The sequence below is a fragment of the Camponotus floridanus genome, unplaced genomic scaffold (assembly GCF_003227725.1).
Source record: "Camponotus floridanus strain SB8 unplaced genomic scaffold, Cflo_v7.5 scaffold62, whole genome shotgun sequence".
Taxonomy (NCBI): domain Eukaryota; kingdom Metazoa; phylum Arthropoda; class Insecta; order Hymenoptera; family Formicidae; genus Camponotus; species Camponotus floridanus.
Genome location: NW_020229792.1, coordinates 89,855 through 107,041, shown reverse-complemented (window position 1 = coordinate 107,041; position 17,187 = coordinate 89,855). Strand labels below are relative to the sequence as shown.

Below are 17,187 nucleotides of genomic sequence, written 5' to 3'. Positions count from 1 at the left end.
GCGACAGCCAATCGCGAACAGCGCTCGATCGTGATTGGCTATTGACTATTGGCACTAGCAGGTTATTGGCGATGACAGATGGCCCCCTTTTCCGCGCATGCGCGTCGAATGCGATGTAATAAAGCGTCTCGGGATGTTATAAGTTCACTGATTGTTGATTTAATTTAACCTCCGTGGCTCGTGGAATCAGTGAGAATTTTTCTTGACATATCTGGTATGGACAACGCAACTTGTTACACATATTTCACTCGATGATACTCTTTTCAGGTGCGTGATAAAGCGAGATGTGCTTGAGGTATCTCGTCCTCTTCCCTGTCGCGTTTGTTTGTTGCCTACTTGCCAGGATATGTTATCTGATTCTTGTGAAACGCGATGAGCCCAGAGGAGAGTCCCGTCCGGTTAAGACGATGATAATATTAGGATCCGGTGGACACACAGCCGAGATGCTGCGGGTCGTGAAGCATTTGAACCTGGAGAATTATTCGCCCAGGGTGTACATTCGTGCTCAGACTGATAAGCTCAGTGCGGAGAAGGTCAGGGATCTGGAAGATGGCAATGAGGATTACAAAGTTGTAGAGATTTACAGAAGCCGGGAAGTTCGACAGTCGTACCTTACGTCAATTTGGACCACTGTGTTTGCCACTTTGAATTGTCTTCCAATTTTGTGGAGGGAAAATCCAGGGCTCATTTTATGCAATGGTCCTGGCACTTGTGTCCCATTGTGCATCATAGCATTTTTATTTAGAGCATTATGTATCACACAGAACGTTATTGTATTTATAGAAAGTTTCTGCAGAGTCAAAAGTTTCTCCTTGACAGGGAAGATCTTGTATTATTTAGCTGATCATGTCATTGTACAATGGGCATACTTAAGTAAACCCATGTATAGCAGAAGTGTCCTTTTATAAGTAGGCTTTCTTTTTTTGTCTAAATTATAATAATATTTATGATTACTTGAGAAATATATGTATGTGTGATTTATAGAAAATGATTCGCAGTACTTCTATGGTAACAGTACCCTGGGAATTGTTAGCAAAAGAATTGGAACATATACCTGTGGAAATAAAACTACATTTGACGCCCATAATAAATATGCTACATACATCTAATGAACAAATGTAAATAAAATCTAATTGGCAATATTATCTCACATACAAAAAGTAAATGTTTATTTTAATAAGTAAATTTTTAATAAGAAATTAAATATTTATTTTAACAAATAAATTAATTTGAAATATAAATAAGCATATCTCTCTTATTTAATTGAAAGAATTTCATAGATTTTCAAAAATTATATATTTTATATTGATTATTTTAAACAATATAATTTAATAATATAATTGAATATTCAATATATTTAAAGATTTGTTTTTCTCAAGAACTTCAGAAGCATGGATAAACAACTCGATAACAAGAGTGGAAGCTTGTTTAGATCGCACGTGGGAGATATTAAATTCGGGTTATTGGAAAGATGTTCCAATAGGATATAGATATTGTTATTCTCTGTGCGTTGCTATAAAGGTATAAAACATATATTATTGGCTTTAAAATAACTATATATCTTTTGTCAAATATTTGTACTGATTTGTAAAAATTTCTTTTGGGCTGATTGATATATTTAGGCAATATTACTAGAACTTCAGTATGAAATTAATGCTGAAAGCTTTAATGATAAAGAAGAAAAGAAAAAGACTGTATTACGGAACATTATTAATCAAATTGATAAAGGCATTCTGCTAGGTGCACCTCTTCCTAGCGTACCAAATTTATTGACAACTATTGCTACAAAACTAAACAGCTATTGCACTGGTAAGAATATCTTCAAGAGAGAGATAATTTATACTAATAAAAAAAGATTACATTAATCTATTTTTAAATGAATTTATTTATTTTTTAAAATTTTGATAGAAGATTCTGGCGCTAAGATAAATCTAGAAGAAATTTTAATCAATTACAAGGAGGATAGTGATTTAATCTCTAACTATCCAGAAAGACATTTTGAAAGACCTTCAATGCAGACATTTTACAATAAAATTTTTGTGCCCAAACTGCCGGCCATATTAACAGGTTTAATTTGTAATTAATATAAATTATAAGCTTAGCTGTCGTCAAGACAATAATAAATTTTGTTTTATATTGTAATTTATATTATATTGTTATAAGAAAAGTGAATTATATTTGTGAATAATATAAATAATATATGTAGCAGTTTATCTCATAATGTCAAAAGAAAATATATTAAAAATATTAATTTTATATATTTTATTATAGATTGCATGAGTCACTGGAAAGCACTAACATTATGGAAAAACCCTAATTATCTGAATAAGATTGCAGGGTCTCGGACAGTACCAATCGAAATTGGATCTTCTTATACTGAGGAGGATTGGACTCAACATCTTGTTAATTTCTCTGAATTTTTACAAAAGCATGTTATCGCAAGTAATAGCGAAATCGGTTATTTAGCTCAGCATCAATTGTTTGAACAGGTAATATTACAGTTTACAGATGTCTTTAATACACAATCTTGCCATAAAATTATAATCTCGAAAATCAATCTTAGATTCCAGAATTAAAAGAAGATTTTGAAGTGCCAGAATATTGTTGTTTTTCGGATAGTGAAGAGAAAGATGTGGAATCATCAGAAGTTGATGTAAATGCCTGGTTTGGACCTGCTGGTACAGTGTCTCCTTTGCACTTTGATCCGAAAAATAATCTGCTCTCTCAGGTAAAAAGATACTTGCAATTAAAATTATTCAAATTACATACTGAGTGACTTTTTTCTATCAGTTTTGTATTTAAGATATATTTCACATATAATAATTAATCATTATTTTTCTCAGATATTTGGTTACAAAAGAGTTATCTTATATTCTCCAACCGAGACAGATAATCTGTATCCCTATGATACCAAGTTACTTAACAATACTGCGCAAGTAGATCCAGTGAGACCAGATTATGACAAGTGGCCAAATTTTCGAAAAGCTGATAGTATGACGTTTTATTTAAAACCTGGAGAAATGCTATATATTCCACCAAAGTGGTGGCATCACGTGACCGCTCTTACCTCGAGTTTTTCAATCAGTTTCTGGTGGAATTAATTTTTAAAGATTCAAATGAAACTTTTTTATCAAAAATTTGTTTTGTAACGTCTTGTATAAAAATTAAAATCTCAGCCAATCGTATAATAAATCTCTATTTACAGACAAAATTATCAAATCGATGATATACTTTTTAAATCATTAATTTTATATTAAATAATAATCAGTGATATGTAGTAGAGAAAAAAAATATTTTTCAATCCTAAAATAAAAATTACATTCGTAAGTGTGAACAAATGTATTGGCTTTAAATATTAATATAAAATTTAGCAAGATTGCTAACAAAGGCACATCATATAGGAGTTTAACAAAAATAACATAGGACTCTATTAATATCCGCCAGTCTACGTCTTCAGCATGGTGCTTACAGAGCGTGCGTGTAGAGCTTATCAAAGAGAGTACAGTTTATTATTTAGTAATGACGGAAGAGGACGCATTCCCGCCGATTATTAGGCTCCAGGTAAAAACGCGTGCCTCCCTAATATTTGGGTCGTTCTCACAGAACGTGAGACGGATTCCTGTATTAAATTTCCTTCTGTTCTCCTCCCCCCCTTTTTTCTACACAGAATAAAATCGAGCGTTTCACGATAATTCCCTATAACCGCAAGATTTCTGAACATTATTATGTTAATGTTATAAACAATTGAGCGAATCATGTCAGTTCATACAATTACAATGATATATTTGAATAAATGTAACCCAAATATAACACTATTAACAGCATCAGTCGTAAATTTTAGTATAATTAAATGATATATCTGTCTAAAGGTATGATATATACATATACATTTAAATTAACAGCGTAAAGTATTAGATATATTTAATATTGAATCAGCTGATACATCTCGCTTCTTGCAAACGCTTACAGTGATTATTGGACACGGTCCAATGAGCGATAGCTCGATATTATTTTTAGAAAAATTGGTTACACTATTCCAAAATGTTATTACCTCGATAAAATAATTGTCAAATAATTAATCGATGTTTTCTCCGTTCCATACTTCACCAAATCATTCATTAATAATTATAATTATTCTTTAATGTTTATTATTCCTCGATATTTGAAAAAAAATTTAGAGATATTCATTATCAATGATAATTTTTAATCAAGCGGCAGCATGTCACGATAAGATTAACATTATATGTTATAAATAATACATTTTTTATTATGCATACAATGTGTATGTGTTGATCATGGATTTGGAAAATGAATTTTAATCTCGTCTATAATTTTGATGCAACTCGATTAAACATATGTTGCATATCGATAACGTTGCACAGATAATAAATTATTGGACAGAAGCAAGATAGTAGAGCTCCCCGTAAAATCTCACAGCCGATTGGTGCGCAAGAGAATTAAGGGTACGATAAAAGCAGCTGAAGTCGCGAAGGGGTCGCGACCTTGGATGAAGTCACGCGAGTGCAAGGTTGTATCGAGGGATGTATGCGACGAAGTGACACGCATACATGCTTAACGTCGTTCTTGCCGTTGTGTAAAGATTTTATTGATCGCAATGTGCAGGCCGCCCATTTCTCCTAAGGCGCGATTTAGGATGTTGATCCAAGAGTTGCGATTATTTTCTCTAAAATCGCATAAATAGCGTTCGAGTAGATATAATCGGCGAGACATATCGGCATGATATAATCGTTATCTCAGATTAATTGGCTCAATCGATCGATTGGCCGAGATCTGCGCTGATCCATATTTAACACGAAACGCAATGTGTCATTTCCATATACTGGTTTTTAAATATTTTTATATTATACGTAATAATTAATTAGATTATTAAATCTGCATTAGCATCGCAAATTTTGAATTAAATTAATTAAGAGTCGAGAGATATATCAGTCTACAGCAAGTGGAATAAATCTTCAAATTTATCATCAAAATTGAATTAGAGTTGCCAGCTTCGAGATATTAATCTCTCCCTCCTAAAATTCTCAGAGACTTTATGATCCATAAATCTTTTTAACATAAATCTGAATATATAATATATATTCAGATAGAATATATAATATATAATCGATTTGTATGAAATTTAACAAGAAGAAAGTTAAATGTTCACGAATAAAAGATACAATTGAAAGAAAACTATACATTACATAAATATAAAAAAATCTTGATTATAAATCTCTCTTATCTTAAGTTATATTTATTAAATTATATTTAATTATAATTATTTTATTATCTATCATTTTTATCTCGAAATTATTATCGTGGTTTTCATCTCTATTTCAAATATAAGGTTCCTGTTTTTTAAACTTTTTTTGAAAAAGTTCATACATTTTGTCGCATTATATACATATCCATATCGATCTTGTACGGCTTGAAAAAATATTTGGCAGGAGCAAATCTTTGCGGTCAGCGGTCTTTATATTCGCTGATCGAAAAGAGGATAGCTCCAGGCATAGGTTTTGTTCGAGAGCGAAATGCGTCGCCTACAACCCCTCGTGTCTTGCGAGCAGGCGCGTTGGACGTGCAATCTCTCTCTCGTATAAGGGATGTTTCGAACCTATCCTGTCGGTAATCTCACCCCGACGGCGACAATCTTAGGGCGAATACGCACCGCACCTTTATAGCGCCTCTATAAATCGTCCCATATGCGAGATCAGAGGTAAAGGATTTTGATGCAGCGAGGAGGGATGAAGGGATAGGCTTATCGCGTTTCGCGACAGTAACAGAAGCCCCTAAAAACGAGAGGATCAAGGATGCTCGCATACTCTACCCTTCCGATATTTGAGTTTATTTTCATTTAAGTTTGCTTTCTATTAAAGTTTCTTCACGAAGTATCTCTCTCAAAATAAATATTTTTTTATTGCTCCCCTTTATTGACATACTTTCATGTCAATTCGATATCTTCAGGAATATATCTTTGATTTTAAAGATACGTTATTCAATTAGTGACTAGAGTTTCTAAACGTTGGAATAAATATTCAATAAAATCTTCGAAATCATCGAACAAGATATATCTCGAAATCTTTGTAAAAAAGAGGGCAAAATCTATTAATAATATTAATACATTAATATTGTAAAAATAATCCATCAACAGAAGAAGGGGAGAAAATCTTGCACACTCTTGTGTATTATATACTCTACTTTCTCACCATAATTATATTTCAATGCGGTATATTATTTTTTTACAATATATATATCATACATCCATAGAACGCAATAATATATGCATCCTATATATTCAGGCAATTCAAGGTTCCGGTCCGGCAAAGTTTGAAAAAAGATAAGCAAAAAGGGGTAGAGGGCAAAAAGAAAATTTGTACCTCTAAAAAAAGGGGCGATAATGCAATGTGCCAGGGAGGAATGAGAACGGGAGGCGGGGGATGAGGGGGGGTGCGAGAGAAACCGGCAACCCCCATCCCTCTTCCTGACACGAGCCGTAGCCCCCGAGTGGTGTTCCCTCTATATGCGAGATCGTTGTCGCTCGATTCTGCGCGGTTCGCGTGTTTCGTGCAGGGCGGCTCCTATCGTCCTGGCGTTACGTCCGTGCGCACCCCCGGCGAACACTTGCGGTGTGCACAAATGGTGGTGTGACGCGCGTGGCCGCGCGTTAAGGGAGGCTCTCGTGTCCGCGGATCCCGGAGCAGGGTCTCGGAGAACCGTTTTCCCCCTGGAAACCACAGTCCTCGATCACGATGGTCACCGACAGCACGAGCCAGGTAGGGCCTCTAGAAGCTAATTCGAAGCCGGCACTCGCCCCTCTCTCTCTCTCTCTCTCTCTCTCCTTCTCTCCCCTCGTTTCTCTCTCTCTTTCTGTTCCGTTCATGCCTCTCGCACCCTCTTTCTCGCCCTCTCCGAATTGACCGATCGAAGGAGACGAGGATATTTCGAGCTCTAAAATCAATCGCAAGCTTCGCGATGATTCACGAGCGAGCAATGATGATTATGAGATTATGATTGTCGAGATCGCGGGTACGATTTCCGGTGCGCGTGACGCGATTAAATGCATCTCTGACGATTGTGTTGAATCTTCGTCATCGTAGAGGAGATACGTACGGGGAATTTAAACTCTCGTGAAAATTGATATAACTGGTACAACCGGTCCCAATCGGCGCGATAGGGTACGGAATAATCGAGCCACGAACCACTAGGGCGAAATGCACCAGATGGTCGAGGGGAGGGGTGTTTAGGCGCGCACAGCCGGCAAATGCGGCGCATATCGATGTCAAAGGAATGCGACAGAAAATTGGGATGCGATGCAGAAACTGGTAGCAGCTAAAGGTCCGATTAAAGGTCAGAATGACGGAGTTAAAGCGCCAATAGCGAGTCACACCACCCTGGAGTAGTTGTCGCGATCGCTGCTGATGAATCGCAATGGGGTGCGGATAGGGAGGAGCGAGGTCCTTCTGTTTCTTTGAGGAAACAAGTCACGTTTGCTGAGGAGATCACAAGTTAATCGCAATTCAACTCATCCCTCGTCTTTGCCTTTCGATTCGACTTCCCGAAAGCCGATTAAAGCCTGGTCTCCGATTAAATAAAAATAAAAATTAACTTTTTCTTCAAGAACGAATGAAATTTTAGACATATTTAACACACACATATGCGCGTGATTTTTTTCTTATATATAAAACAATTACTTTAGAAAACAAATATACCGTGTAACCGTGGATTAATAATAAATATAATAACGCGATAAACACCAAGTGTTAAAGTGCGCAAGGGTAAAAGGAGAAAGGACAGGGTTGCATCATCGTTTTGCAAACTAGGTTACTCTTATATATCACATCTATATAAATAATATCACGCACTTTTACCTTTTTTGTTATCTTTATATCACCTGTTTTCCATATTGTATTTTTCACAGAACACGTAATTGGGTGTGCTTTCTCTCGACAGAGAGTTTATTAAAGAGTAAAATGTTTGCATTTCCAGGCTGATGATACAACCGCATTTCTCCGCGCTGCCCGATCCGGCAACCTTGAAAGAGTGGTCGAATTTCTCGATACCGATTTAGATATTAATACAGCTAATTCGGTGAGCGCATTTTAAATTTTCTAAATATTATATGCATATAATTTTCAATAACCAGCAGTAATTGATAAATTTTAAAACGTGAAAATTATAAAGTTCTGATTACTTAATTTAAATTTTATTTTAATTTAAAATTTTAAAGATCCGATCTCAGGTGTTTTGTTCCTATTTTACTTTAATTTTTTGTTTACTTTATTTGTATAAATTTTATTTAAATAATTGTATATCTTTTTATTATATGGTAATGTTTTAATACTTGCGTTTTATTCGCAGAACGGTTTAAATGCCTTGCATTTAGCTTCGAAAGATGGCCACGTCGAGATAGTAACCGAATTATTAAAGAGGGGTGCGAAGGTGGACGCGGCAACGAAAAAGGGAAATACCGCTCTGCACATAGCTTCGTTAGGTAAATAATTCATGTAGAACGCGAGTCGTGAAATTCTCATATAATTTCGGTTATATTACCTATTCAGCTGGCCAGTCCGAAATAGTCAATATACTTATTCAATACGGTGCCGCGGTCAACATCCAGTCGCAAAATGGATTCACTCCTTTGTACATGGCTGCACAGGAGAATCACGACCAGGTCGTCAAGCTTCTGCTCAACAATGGAGCCAATCAAAGTCTCGCGACTGAGGTAAGAGAGAGCTGGATCTCTATTTTCTTATGTAAAAAAAAAAATTATTTAGTAATTTAATCAGTTTTAAATTACATCGTAATTTCAACAAGTTCAAATCTTATTTCCAGAGATTGCACATGATTGTATACAAAATTCTGATATATGATTATATATAACAAATTATAAAAAAAGTCCGATTCCTTAAATACAAAATTAATTAGGACGCGTGAATAAAATAATTCTGGTACTTTCTTAGGATGGCTTTACACCTCTTGCTGTGGCGATGCAGCAAGGTCACGACAAGGTGGTCAGCGTGCTTTTGGAAAACGACTCCAAAGGCAAGGTCAGACTACCGGCTCTTCATATCGCTGCTAAGAAAGACGATTGCAAAGCCGCCGACTTGCTCTTGCAGGTAAGCTTTCGGTGGATCTTTGATTTGTAAGAAATAATTGATGTGTGAAGTAATATAACGCCATCAAATGTCGAACAGAACGACCATAAGCCCGACGTGACATCGAAGAGTGGCTTCACCCCTCTTCACATCGCCGCTCATTATGGTAACGAGGAAATAGCGCGGTTATTAATAAAACGAGGAGCCGATGTAAATTACTTAGCTAAGGTAAGGTACATCCGGTGATCTTTACGGCAAAAAATAATTGAATAGGTCAGTTTAAAAATAACTCGAAATCTCTAAATTTTTGAAAATGGAAGACGCTGATACATAATGTACGTTCTAAGAGAACCTATAATTATAATATATATGTATCTATATGTGTGAAAATGTGAGATTACATATGAGTTTTTAGTATCTTTTTTTACATTTTAATCGATTATGATTTAATATTTTTAATCGATTTTAATGTATTTTTTTTTCAGCATAATATAAGTCCGTTACACGTGGCGGCAAAGTGGGGCAAGAACAATATGGTTAAGATACTGTTGGAGAATTCGGCGCAAATCGACGCTAAGACCAGAGATGGCTTGACTCCGCTTCACTGTGCAGCGCGATCAGGACACGAGCAGGTTGTCAGCACGTTACTTGAGAATTCAGCACCAATCAGTGCACGAACCAAGGTACGTTCCAGCAGATTCTTCTCTGCTAAATCTACTATTTTTTCTCGTATCCCGACGAGCAAAGAAAATAAATACATTTTAAATTATTTACAAAATAAACAAATAAAAACAAGAGGAAAATCGGGCTAAAATCCAAGAAAATAAAGCGGGCTAAAATCCAAGAAAATAAAGCGCGAATAACTTTCATAAAAAATCCTCTAATTAAACGATTAGATTTCTTTTCGAAACAACTATTAACAAAATAAATCGAATTAATAAAAACATTCGAAGAGAAACCGAATCGTTTAATTAAAGGATTTTTTATAAAAATAATTATTTGTGCTCTTTTCCGTTTTCCTTCTTGTTTTTTTATATTGTTTATTAAAGCTCTTTTTTATTTATATTGTTTATTAGAGTTCTTTATTATTTTTATTGCATTTTTAAATAACTTTTCACAGCCTTTTATCATTATTTTTACGTTTGACACTTTGATAAATAAATTATGGAAAAAATGCTGTTAAAAAATTAAAATTTAAAAAGCCAGAGCTTTTAAAAATAAGATTATATAGAGTGATATTTGAAGAGTTGCTCCGAATATTATAATTATTAAAATGTTTTAATTCTCTGATAACTTTTTGATCGACGTATTTTCAATCTTGATTCTATAAACATACTTTTCACGACTTGTATCTCCTAAATTAATAATCAAACTGATTTTTTTCTTGCGCAGAACGGGCTCGCACCTTTACACATGGCGTCTCAAGGAGATCACGTGGACGCTGCAAGGGTGCTGCTGTATCATCGTGCTCCAGTGGACGAGGTAACCATCGACTATCTGACCTCGCTCCACGTTGCCGCGCACTGCGGCCACGTCAGGGTCGCCAAGTTGCTGCTCGATCGAAAGGCCGATCCAAATGCTAGGGCTCTGAACGGCTTCACGCCTCTCCATATTGCTTGCAAGAAGAATCGCATCAAGGTCGTGGAACTTCTGCTGAAGCACGGGGCGTCCATCGAGTCGACCACCGAGGTAACGCGTTCCTTCCGGTTCCACGAATCAAGCATCTCGCAATCGAATCATGTCTTCATAAATGTCTCCTCACATCTGTAAATCACGAATGTTTTCACACAGTGTCAATAGTTCAGCGTTCGATGGAATATTACGATCGTGGTATCGATCGCAAAAAAAAAAAGAAATTGCACAGAAATGATCGTTTCCCGCGCGCGCGGAGGTAAATTAAAAAAAAGGAGTACAATTCGGATAAAAAGTCACATTGAAATGTATTGCACATTAATGGTAATTAACGTATCGGATATCAAGAATGAGAGAGATCTATATATGTCCTTCTACGTCCCTAATAAAAGAGATTGAATATTAATTTGGTTAATTTCGAAGACTGGTTAAAGGGTCGTGCGTTGATTAAATAAAACTGACGAAAATCAATCAATGTAAATTATTGTATCACGATCATTTTTATGTATTCGTTTATTCGTGTCACAGTTTCCGAGAGACACTGATCGTAAAGGATCGAGAATTAATTCTGGAGTCATCATCGAAGTCAAAATAATATTAATAGACAAACTATACATGTGTTTTGCAGTCCGGACTGACTCCATTACATGTGGCCAGTTTTATGGGGTGTATGAATATCGTGATATTCCTACTGCAGCATGAAGCCAATCCCGACGTGCCAACTGTCAGGGGCGAAACACCCCTGCATCTGGCAGCTAGAGCTAATCAAACAGACATTATTCGAATTTTGCTAAGAAATGGTGCCAAAGTCGATGCTCGTGCAAGGGTAAGTAAAGCGTGTTGCATCCCGAGAAACCGACTCTAAAACCTTCCTCAACCCTCTTTCTTTGCCGCTTTATCGAGAGAAGAATAGAGCTTGCTTGACGACAGTGAAGTACCTGACTTAAAGACAGAAGAAAAAATTAGAACTTAGAAAGTCATATACATACAAATGATCACTCATACGCACCCCCTTTTAAATTACAAAAGCATGAGCCATTAACCAGTCTCATATCGACATTTAAACGTTTCTTACTGGTGATTTGCAATCGAAGTGTGTGATTTTCCACTTGCAAGTAAGGCGAATCTAACATCTCATTTCTTTCTTCACGCTTTCTCTTCTTTAATTACTCAACTCTTCAAGGCACGAGCAACATTTTATTTTTCTACTCAAAAATTCTTTGTCTATTCAATTAAACTCTTGTTTGCATATAATGACAAAGTACAAAAATTATTTTATAGCTTTATTTAAAAAAATAAATAAATAAAATTTAATATATTTGATTAAATAAAAAAGTAAAATTTAATAAATAAAAAACATATTTCCTATCTTTTTTGCAGAAATTGTACATTTTTGGAAAATTTTTGCAAGAATCGATCTGTCATGTTAATTATGATCTTTTATCAATTGGAAAAATTATATGTGCCTCGAAGAGTTAATATCGCTTACTCTGCAACTCCAAGTTTTCTAATCGCTTTCATCTGACCGCTTCGCAAACTAAATCTTGTCAAATTTCTTTTTTTTTTTCAATATTCGTTCTCGTCGTTATTTTATAGGAGCAGCAGACGCCGCTTCATATCGCGTCCCGATTAGGGAATATCGACATTGTTATGCTGCTGCTGCAACACGGTGCGGCTGTGGACACCGCTACGAAAGATATGTACACGGCGCTTCATATCGCGGCGAAGGAGGGTCAAGAGGAGGTAATGTACAAAGAGTTCGCGCAGATAGCGGATTACATCGCCACGCAAAACAGGGTGTTCTTGTTTTGGAGCCGGCACCGCGAGTACCTCATGTAGGATGGGAGTCGAGCTGCGGACACGTTTGTCGTTATTACCACCTCGTCCACAAGCATCATCGTTTCCAATCCATCGATCGTCGATTCATCTATCTCGCACATTTTCGCATCTTCTGTTGACGTTGCCTTTTGTTTTACCTTTGATTATGTATATTATATATTTTATGTTACGTCGTTTTATTCCGCATCACATGTACTCGTTATGTAATAAACTTTTTCGTTACATTGTTTTTATTCTCTTTACGTTACCTTATTTCTTCTTTTATTTTTATGCACATGTAATAATTCTTCATACCTCGCCTAATGTGTTCTAAAAACGCATGCATTCTCTCTCGCTCATCTTATCACCGTTTCCCCCTTTTAATTTATCACCCTTTCTAATTTATCAGGCTCGTTATACATGAAGGTATAGCCAGATTGTAGACATAATTTCACCCCGTGACATTTGGCAATCGTTTTATTTCTCCGAGGTTCGATATCGATTGTCAAGCGCTGCGTCAACCCAAACGTTCCCCTTAGGTATATTTCTGTGCGTCTCATAAATAATTTACTTACACTTTTGTAGAGTTCCCTCTAAGAACGCGGATGTGATTAAACGAACGTTAATTTAGCCCCGATATAATAACAATTTGTAAAACCCGTCATTATTTTCATATCTGCGTCATGTTGCTCGAACCCTCAAGCACATCGATTTCTTACACATTCCTCTTCTCTAATGAACATTTGTCTTGCAAAAGGTAACTTTTTGCTTGGAGACAAGCCTAACGTTATTTCTCGCATATCTTATTATGTCAGAATTTATTTATTATAATTTAAACTATTAAAAAAGATCAAAATTTATCGTAAAAATAATTAATATTTATAAAATATTACTGAAGAAAAGTGAGTGAGTAAAGATACGGTCGAAAAAATTTTTTTCTGTAACGCAAAATTTTTCTGACAAACAGGTGGCGGCGATTCTCGTGGAAAACAATGCCTCTCTCAAGGCTGCAACGAAAAATGGCTTCACACCTTTACATATCGCGGCTAAATATGGAAATATGAACGTCGCAAATATACTTTTGCAAAAACAAAGTAAACTTGATGTCCAAGGAAAGGTTCGTGCGCGTCCATAAATTATATCGGGTTGTGTAAGAAAATAAGATTCATATATTGAGGCAAGAGCGAAAGAGAACTTTCTTGCATTTTCGTTCTTCTATTTCTTCTTTCTCTCTCTTTTCCTAACAATTTTTATATTATTCGAAATATATTGATAATTTTAGAAAATTAATTTTCCAAATTTTCTGAGCGAAAAATTTAAAATGGTTCTCGTGCATAAAAGTTGAAGATTAATTGTCACTATTTTTTAATTGTTTATTTAAAAATCTAAGAAGATATTCTTACACAACGCGATATTTCATGCCTCGTCAGTTATCCTTTTCAAACGGGTTTAGTTGAATTGTGTAAAATTATATTACAGAACGATATCACACCTTTGCATTTGGCGTGCCATTACGATCATCCTAACGTTGCGAATCTCTTGTTAGAAAAGGGAGCGTCATCCCACCTTGCCTCGCAAAATGGACACACTCCGTTACATATCGCCGCTCGTAAGAATCAGGTAAATCAATTAAAAACAGCGATAGGTTTTAGTAACGCTGGAATTTGAGATTGCACGATATCTAACAATCCATTTCTGGCTAACTATTTCGCGAAAATCACGTCTTTCAATGGCGGTTAGATGGATATTGCTTCCACTCTCTTGGAAAATGGTGCGGACGCGAACGCGGAATCCAAAGCGGGTTTCACTCCGTTGCACCTGAGCGCGCAAAAGGGCCATTATGATATGACGAATTTGCTAATTGAACACGGCGCCGATCCCAATCACAAAGCCAAGGTAATAATCCATTTTTGCAAAATAAATTACATCTATACAAGTTTTAAATTTTACGAAATTTTGAAGAATCAATCAGAATCATTACATGCGCGATTTTTCATTCACTATCGCTAAGATTTTATAATTTCTTGGATTTTCTCTAATGAATTTCCTCTCTCTAAATTATTTTCGACTTTAAATTTTTATAAAACAATCCTTAATAATATCAATTTTGTTCAGACGATAGTGTCTGCTTTTTCCTACTCATTCTATGCAACGAGAAATGTAATAAATAGACTTAATACCTTCTCATTCTTGATCCTCTTCTTCTGGATCAGAACGGCCTCACGGCGTTGCATCTATGCGCGCAAGAGGATTTCATCAGGGTGGCTTCTATTCTGGTGAAGAACGGAGCCAACGTCGAGAGCCAGACAGAGACTGGTTACAGACCGATACACGTGGCCGCGCACTTCGGGAATCTCTCGATGATACGCTTTCTCCTGAAACATAACGCAGAGATAGATGTCAGAACTAATCAGAATTACACTTCGCTTCATCAGGCTGCTCAACAGGGTCATGCTCATATCGTCTCTGCTTTGTTGGAGGGAAATGCTTCGCATAAAGCGTGCACTAATGTAAGATGTTACTGCTGTACGCGGCTGTATAACAGTGTTATAATAATGTTTATAATAATAAATTATTAATGTTTATAATAATATTTATTAATGCTTTAATTTGACAGATTCTCTAATATATAATATATTAAAAATTAATTTCTATTAAAATATGATTATGATCAAAATTATTATTAAAATAATTATTTTTAAAATATTACATAACTTTATGTTTTTACAATAATTAGCCAAGCATCTCTTATCTTATTAAGATATTATACATTTATTATAACATCATAAAAAGATATATAATTCTCCGGGAGCATTTGTAATAAATTTATGAAACTCATAGGATGGTTTAACGGCGCTGAATATAGCACAAAAATTAGGATATATTTCTGTGATGGAAGTGCTAAAAGGATTGCCTTACGACAGTGCAACTCCGGATAATAAAAACTGGGAAGAGAAGTACAAGGTAATAGCTCCCGAAAGCTTGCAGGAGACTAGTTTTATGTCCGATTCGGATGACGAGGGAGGTATGTGTGCGCACGGATACAGATTAATTAATGCTAATACGAAATAATGAAATTGCTTGTAAAAAAAAGCTTTCGTTTTTCAGGTTCTGACGCGTTGATTAGCGAGCAGCCTTATCGATATCTCACGGCGGACCTGATGAAGAGTCTAAGGGATGATTCCTTGCCTATTGACGTTACTAGGGATGATCCAGTACACAGACCAGGTAATTAAAAAATTGTCTATTTAAAAAAAAATATTATGAGTTTCAATGAAATAACCGCACAAACTAATTTACGACTTTAATAAGATTTTCGAAATTAAGATCTTATAATTTTTAAGATAAATGATCAAAACTTTTAAAGATAAAACTTTTGATCATCTTAGGCATCTTATTTCTTCCTTCTATCTTTTTAATATTTTCAATTTGTTTTATTGTTGTTGTTTTATTGTTAGTTCTATTCAAATACAATAATATTACATAGATATTTTTAAATTAAGAAAAGAACTAGACTTTAAAGAGTTATATGAATACATGAATTTTATAATTATTTCTTTTTTTAGTTACTAAGGAAGAGAAGCAACAATTCGCGCAAAGCAATAATTACTGTTTAGCAGAAAATTTTGATAGTACCGATGGTGTCAATCTTGGGTGAGTATCGAGAAATTAATTTTTTTACTTTATAAAATATGTAATATAACAATATATATATTTTTAACATGTTACATATTCACGTAAAACAATTGTTGATTATAATAAATAAATATATTTCAATAAATTTATTTAATTAATAATAATTAAAAAAATTTAATAAAATATATTTCTAATAATTAAACAAAAATAAAATGTATTTTAATAATCAAATAAATTTCTATTCAGAAATTCCTTTATATTCTTGTAAATTTTATCTAAAAATGTATTTCTTTTTTTGCAGAAAGCTGCATTTCAGATCGTAAGTATGAAACCGTACAAAATAAAAATAGAAAAAATGCAAACGAATAAAAGAATGTCATCAAAATTTGCATTTATAGATTTTTAATAAGTTTTCTGGTGGACGCACGTGGCGGTACCATGAAAGGGTGCAGACACAGCGGTGTGCGCATCATTATACCTCCTCGAAGAGCGACGATGCCGATTCGCGTAACATGCAGATTGTTAAAACTAAATAAGGTAGCGAATCCACCTCCTTTGATGGAAGGCGAGGCGCTTGCTACGCGAATTATCGAGATGGGTCCGGTGGGGGCAAGATTCTTAGGGTAAATTTAATTCTATAAAAAATATGTTTTATATATATTACATATAACATACCAATTTTTTTCGCCTATATCCGTTTTTGCACGAAAATAAATTGATTTCAGACCCGTCTTGATTGACATACCGAATTTTGCGTCCGTTCGTGGGAAAGAAAGGGAAATTATTATTCTGCGGAGCGAGAATGGAGAAACGTGGAAAGAGCACGATAATTCTGCGGATAATGATGACACTCTCCTCAATACGTCTTATGGTACATAATTTCTAAAAATCAATATATGTTATTGTTTAATTTTTAATAAATTATAAATCATATAGGTTTGTTTCCTGAATTTTCTAATTTTTTTAAAAATATTATTATATAATATATAATATATAGATTTATTAA

The 17,187-nt window shown here is 34.9% G+C and overlaps 3 protein-coding genes across 9 annotated transcripts in view; all 3 read left to right on the top strand.

Annotated features, from left to right (window-relative positions):
* Nucleotides 1–117: 117 nt before the first annotated feature.
* Nucleotides 118–3,211, top strand: LOC105258173 (jmjC domain-containing protein 5). Of its 5 annotated transcripts, none has more exons than XM_011269278.3 (8): nt 118–267; nt 985–1,118; nt 1,380–1,521; nt 1,623–1,809; nt 1,912–2,067; nt 2,272–2,489; nt 2,564–2,728; nt 2,844–3,211. In XM_011269278.3, exons 2-8 carry the CDS (start codon nt 988–990, stop codon nt 3,099–3,101), a joined length of 1,257 nt encoding a protein of 418 aa, XP_011267580.1. In that variant the 5' UTR covers nt 118–267; nt 985–987; the 3' UTR covers nt 3,102–3,211. The 5 variants fall into 5 exon arrangements, with proteins under 5 accessions (XP_011267580.1, XP_011267578.1, XP_011267579.1 ...); XM_011269276.3 differs by having other exon boundaries at nt 120–267; nt 1,909–2,067; XM_011269277.3 differs by having other exon boundaries at nt 122–214; nt 1,909–2,067.
* LOC105258182 (UDP-N-acetylglucosamine transferase subunit ALG14 homolog) lies at nt 408–908 on the top strand. The gene has a single exon (XM_025413198.1). The coding sequence runs from the start codon at nt 408–410 to the stop codon at nt 906–908; it is 501 nt and encodes a 166-aa protein (XP_025268983.1).
* Nucleotides 3,212–3,294: 83 nt separating the features above from the next.
* Nucleotides 3,295–17,187, top strand: part of LOC105258172 (ankyrin-2) — a 30,887-nt gene continuing 16,994 nt past the window's right edge. The window contains exons 1-20 of one of the 3 annotated variants that reach the window (XM_011269271.3): nt 3,295–3,561; nt 7,987–8,088; nt 8,359–8,491; nt 8,559–8,722; nt 8,961–9,116; nt 9,195–9,323; nt 9,581–9,778; nt 10,488–10,784; nt 11,356–11,553; nt 12,324–12,470; nt 13,513–13,662; nt 14,025–14,165; nt 14,286–14,441; nt 14,759–15,055; nt 15,387–15,570; nt 15,654–15,773; nt 16,112–16,199; nt 16,483–16,500; nt 16,580–16,804; nt 16,907–17,052. In XM_011269271.3, the coding sequence (XP_011267573.2) occupies nt 3,520–3,561; nt 7,987–8,088; nt 8,359–8,491; nt 8,559–8,722; nt 8,961–9,116; nt 9,195–9,323; nt 9,581–9,778; nt 10,488–10,784; nt 11,356–11,553; nt 12,324–12,470; nt 13,513–13,662; nt 14,025–14,165; nt 14,286–14,441; nt 14,759–15,055; nt 15,387–15,570; nt 15,654–15,773; nt 16,112–16,199; nt 16,483–16,500; nt 16,580–16,804; nt 16,907–17,052 (3,091 nt within the window). In that variant the 5' untranslated portion in view covers nt 3,295–3,519. Of the gene's footprint in view, nt 3,562–6,749; nt 6,774–7,986; nt 8,089–8,358; nt 8,492–8,558; nt 8,723–8,960; nt 9,117–9,194; nt 9,324–9,580; nt 9,779–10,487; nt 10,785–11,355; nt 11,554–12,323; nt 12,471–13,512; nt 13,663–14,024; nt 14,166–14,285; nt 14,442–14,758; nt 15,056–15,386; nt 15,571–15,653; nt 15,774–16,111; nt 16,200–16,482; nt 16,501–16,579; nt 16,805–16,906; nt 17,053–17,187 lie in introns of those variants that run through there. The other 2 variants (XM_011269272.3, XM_011269273.3) reach the window with 2 other exon arrangements.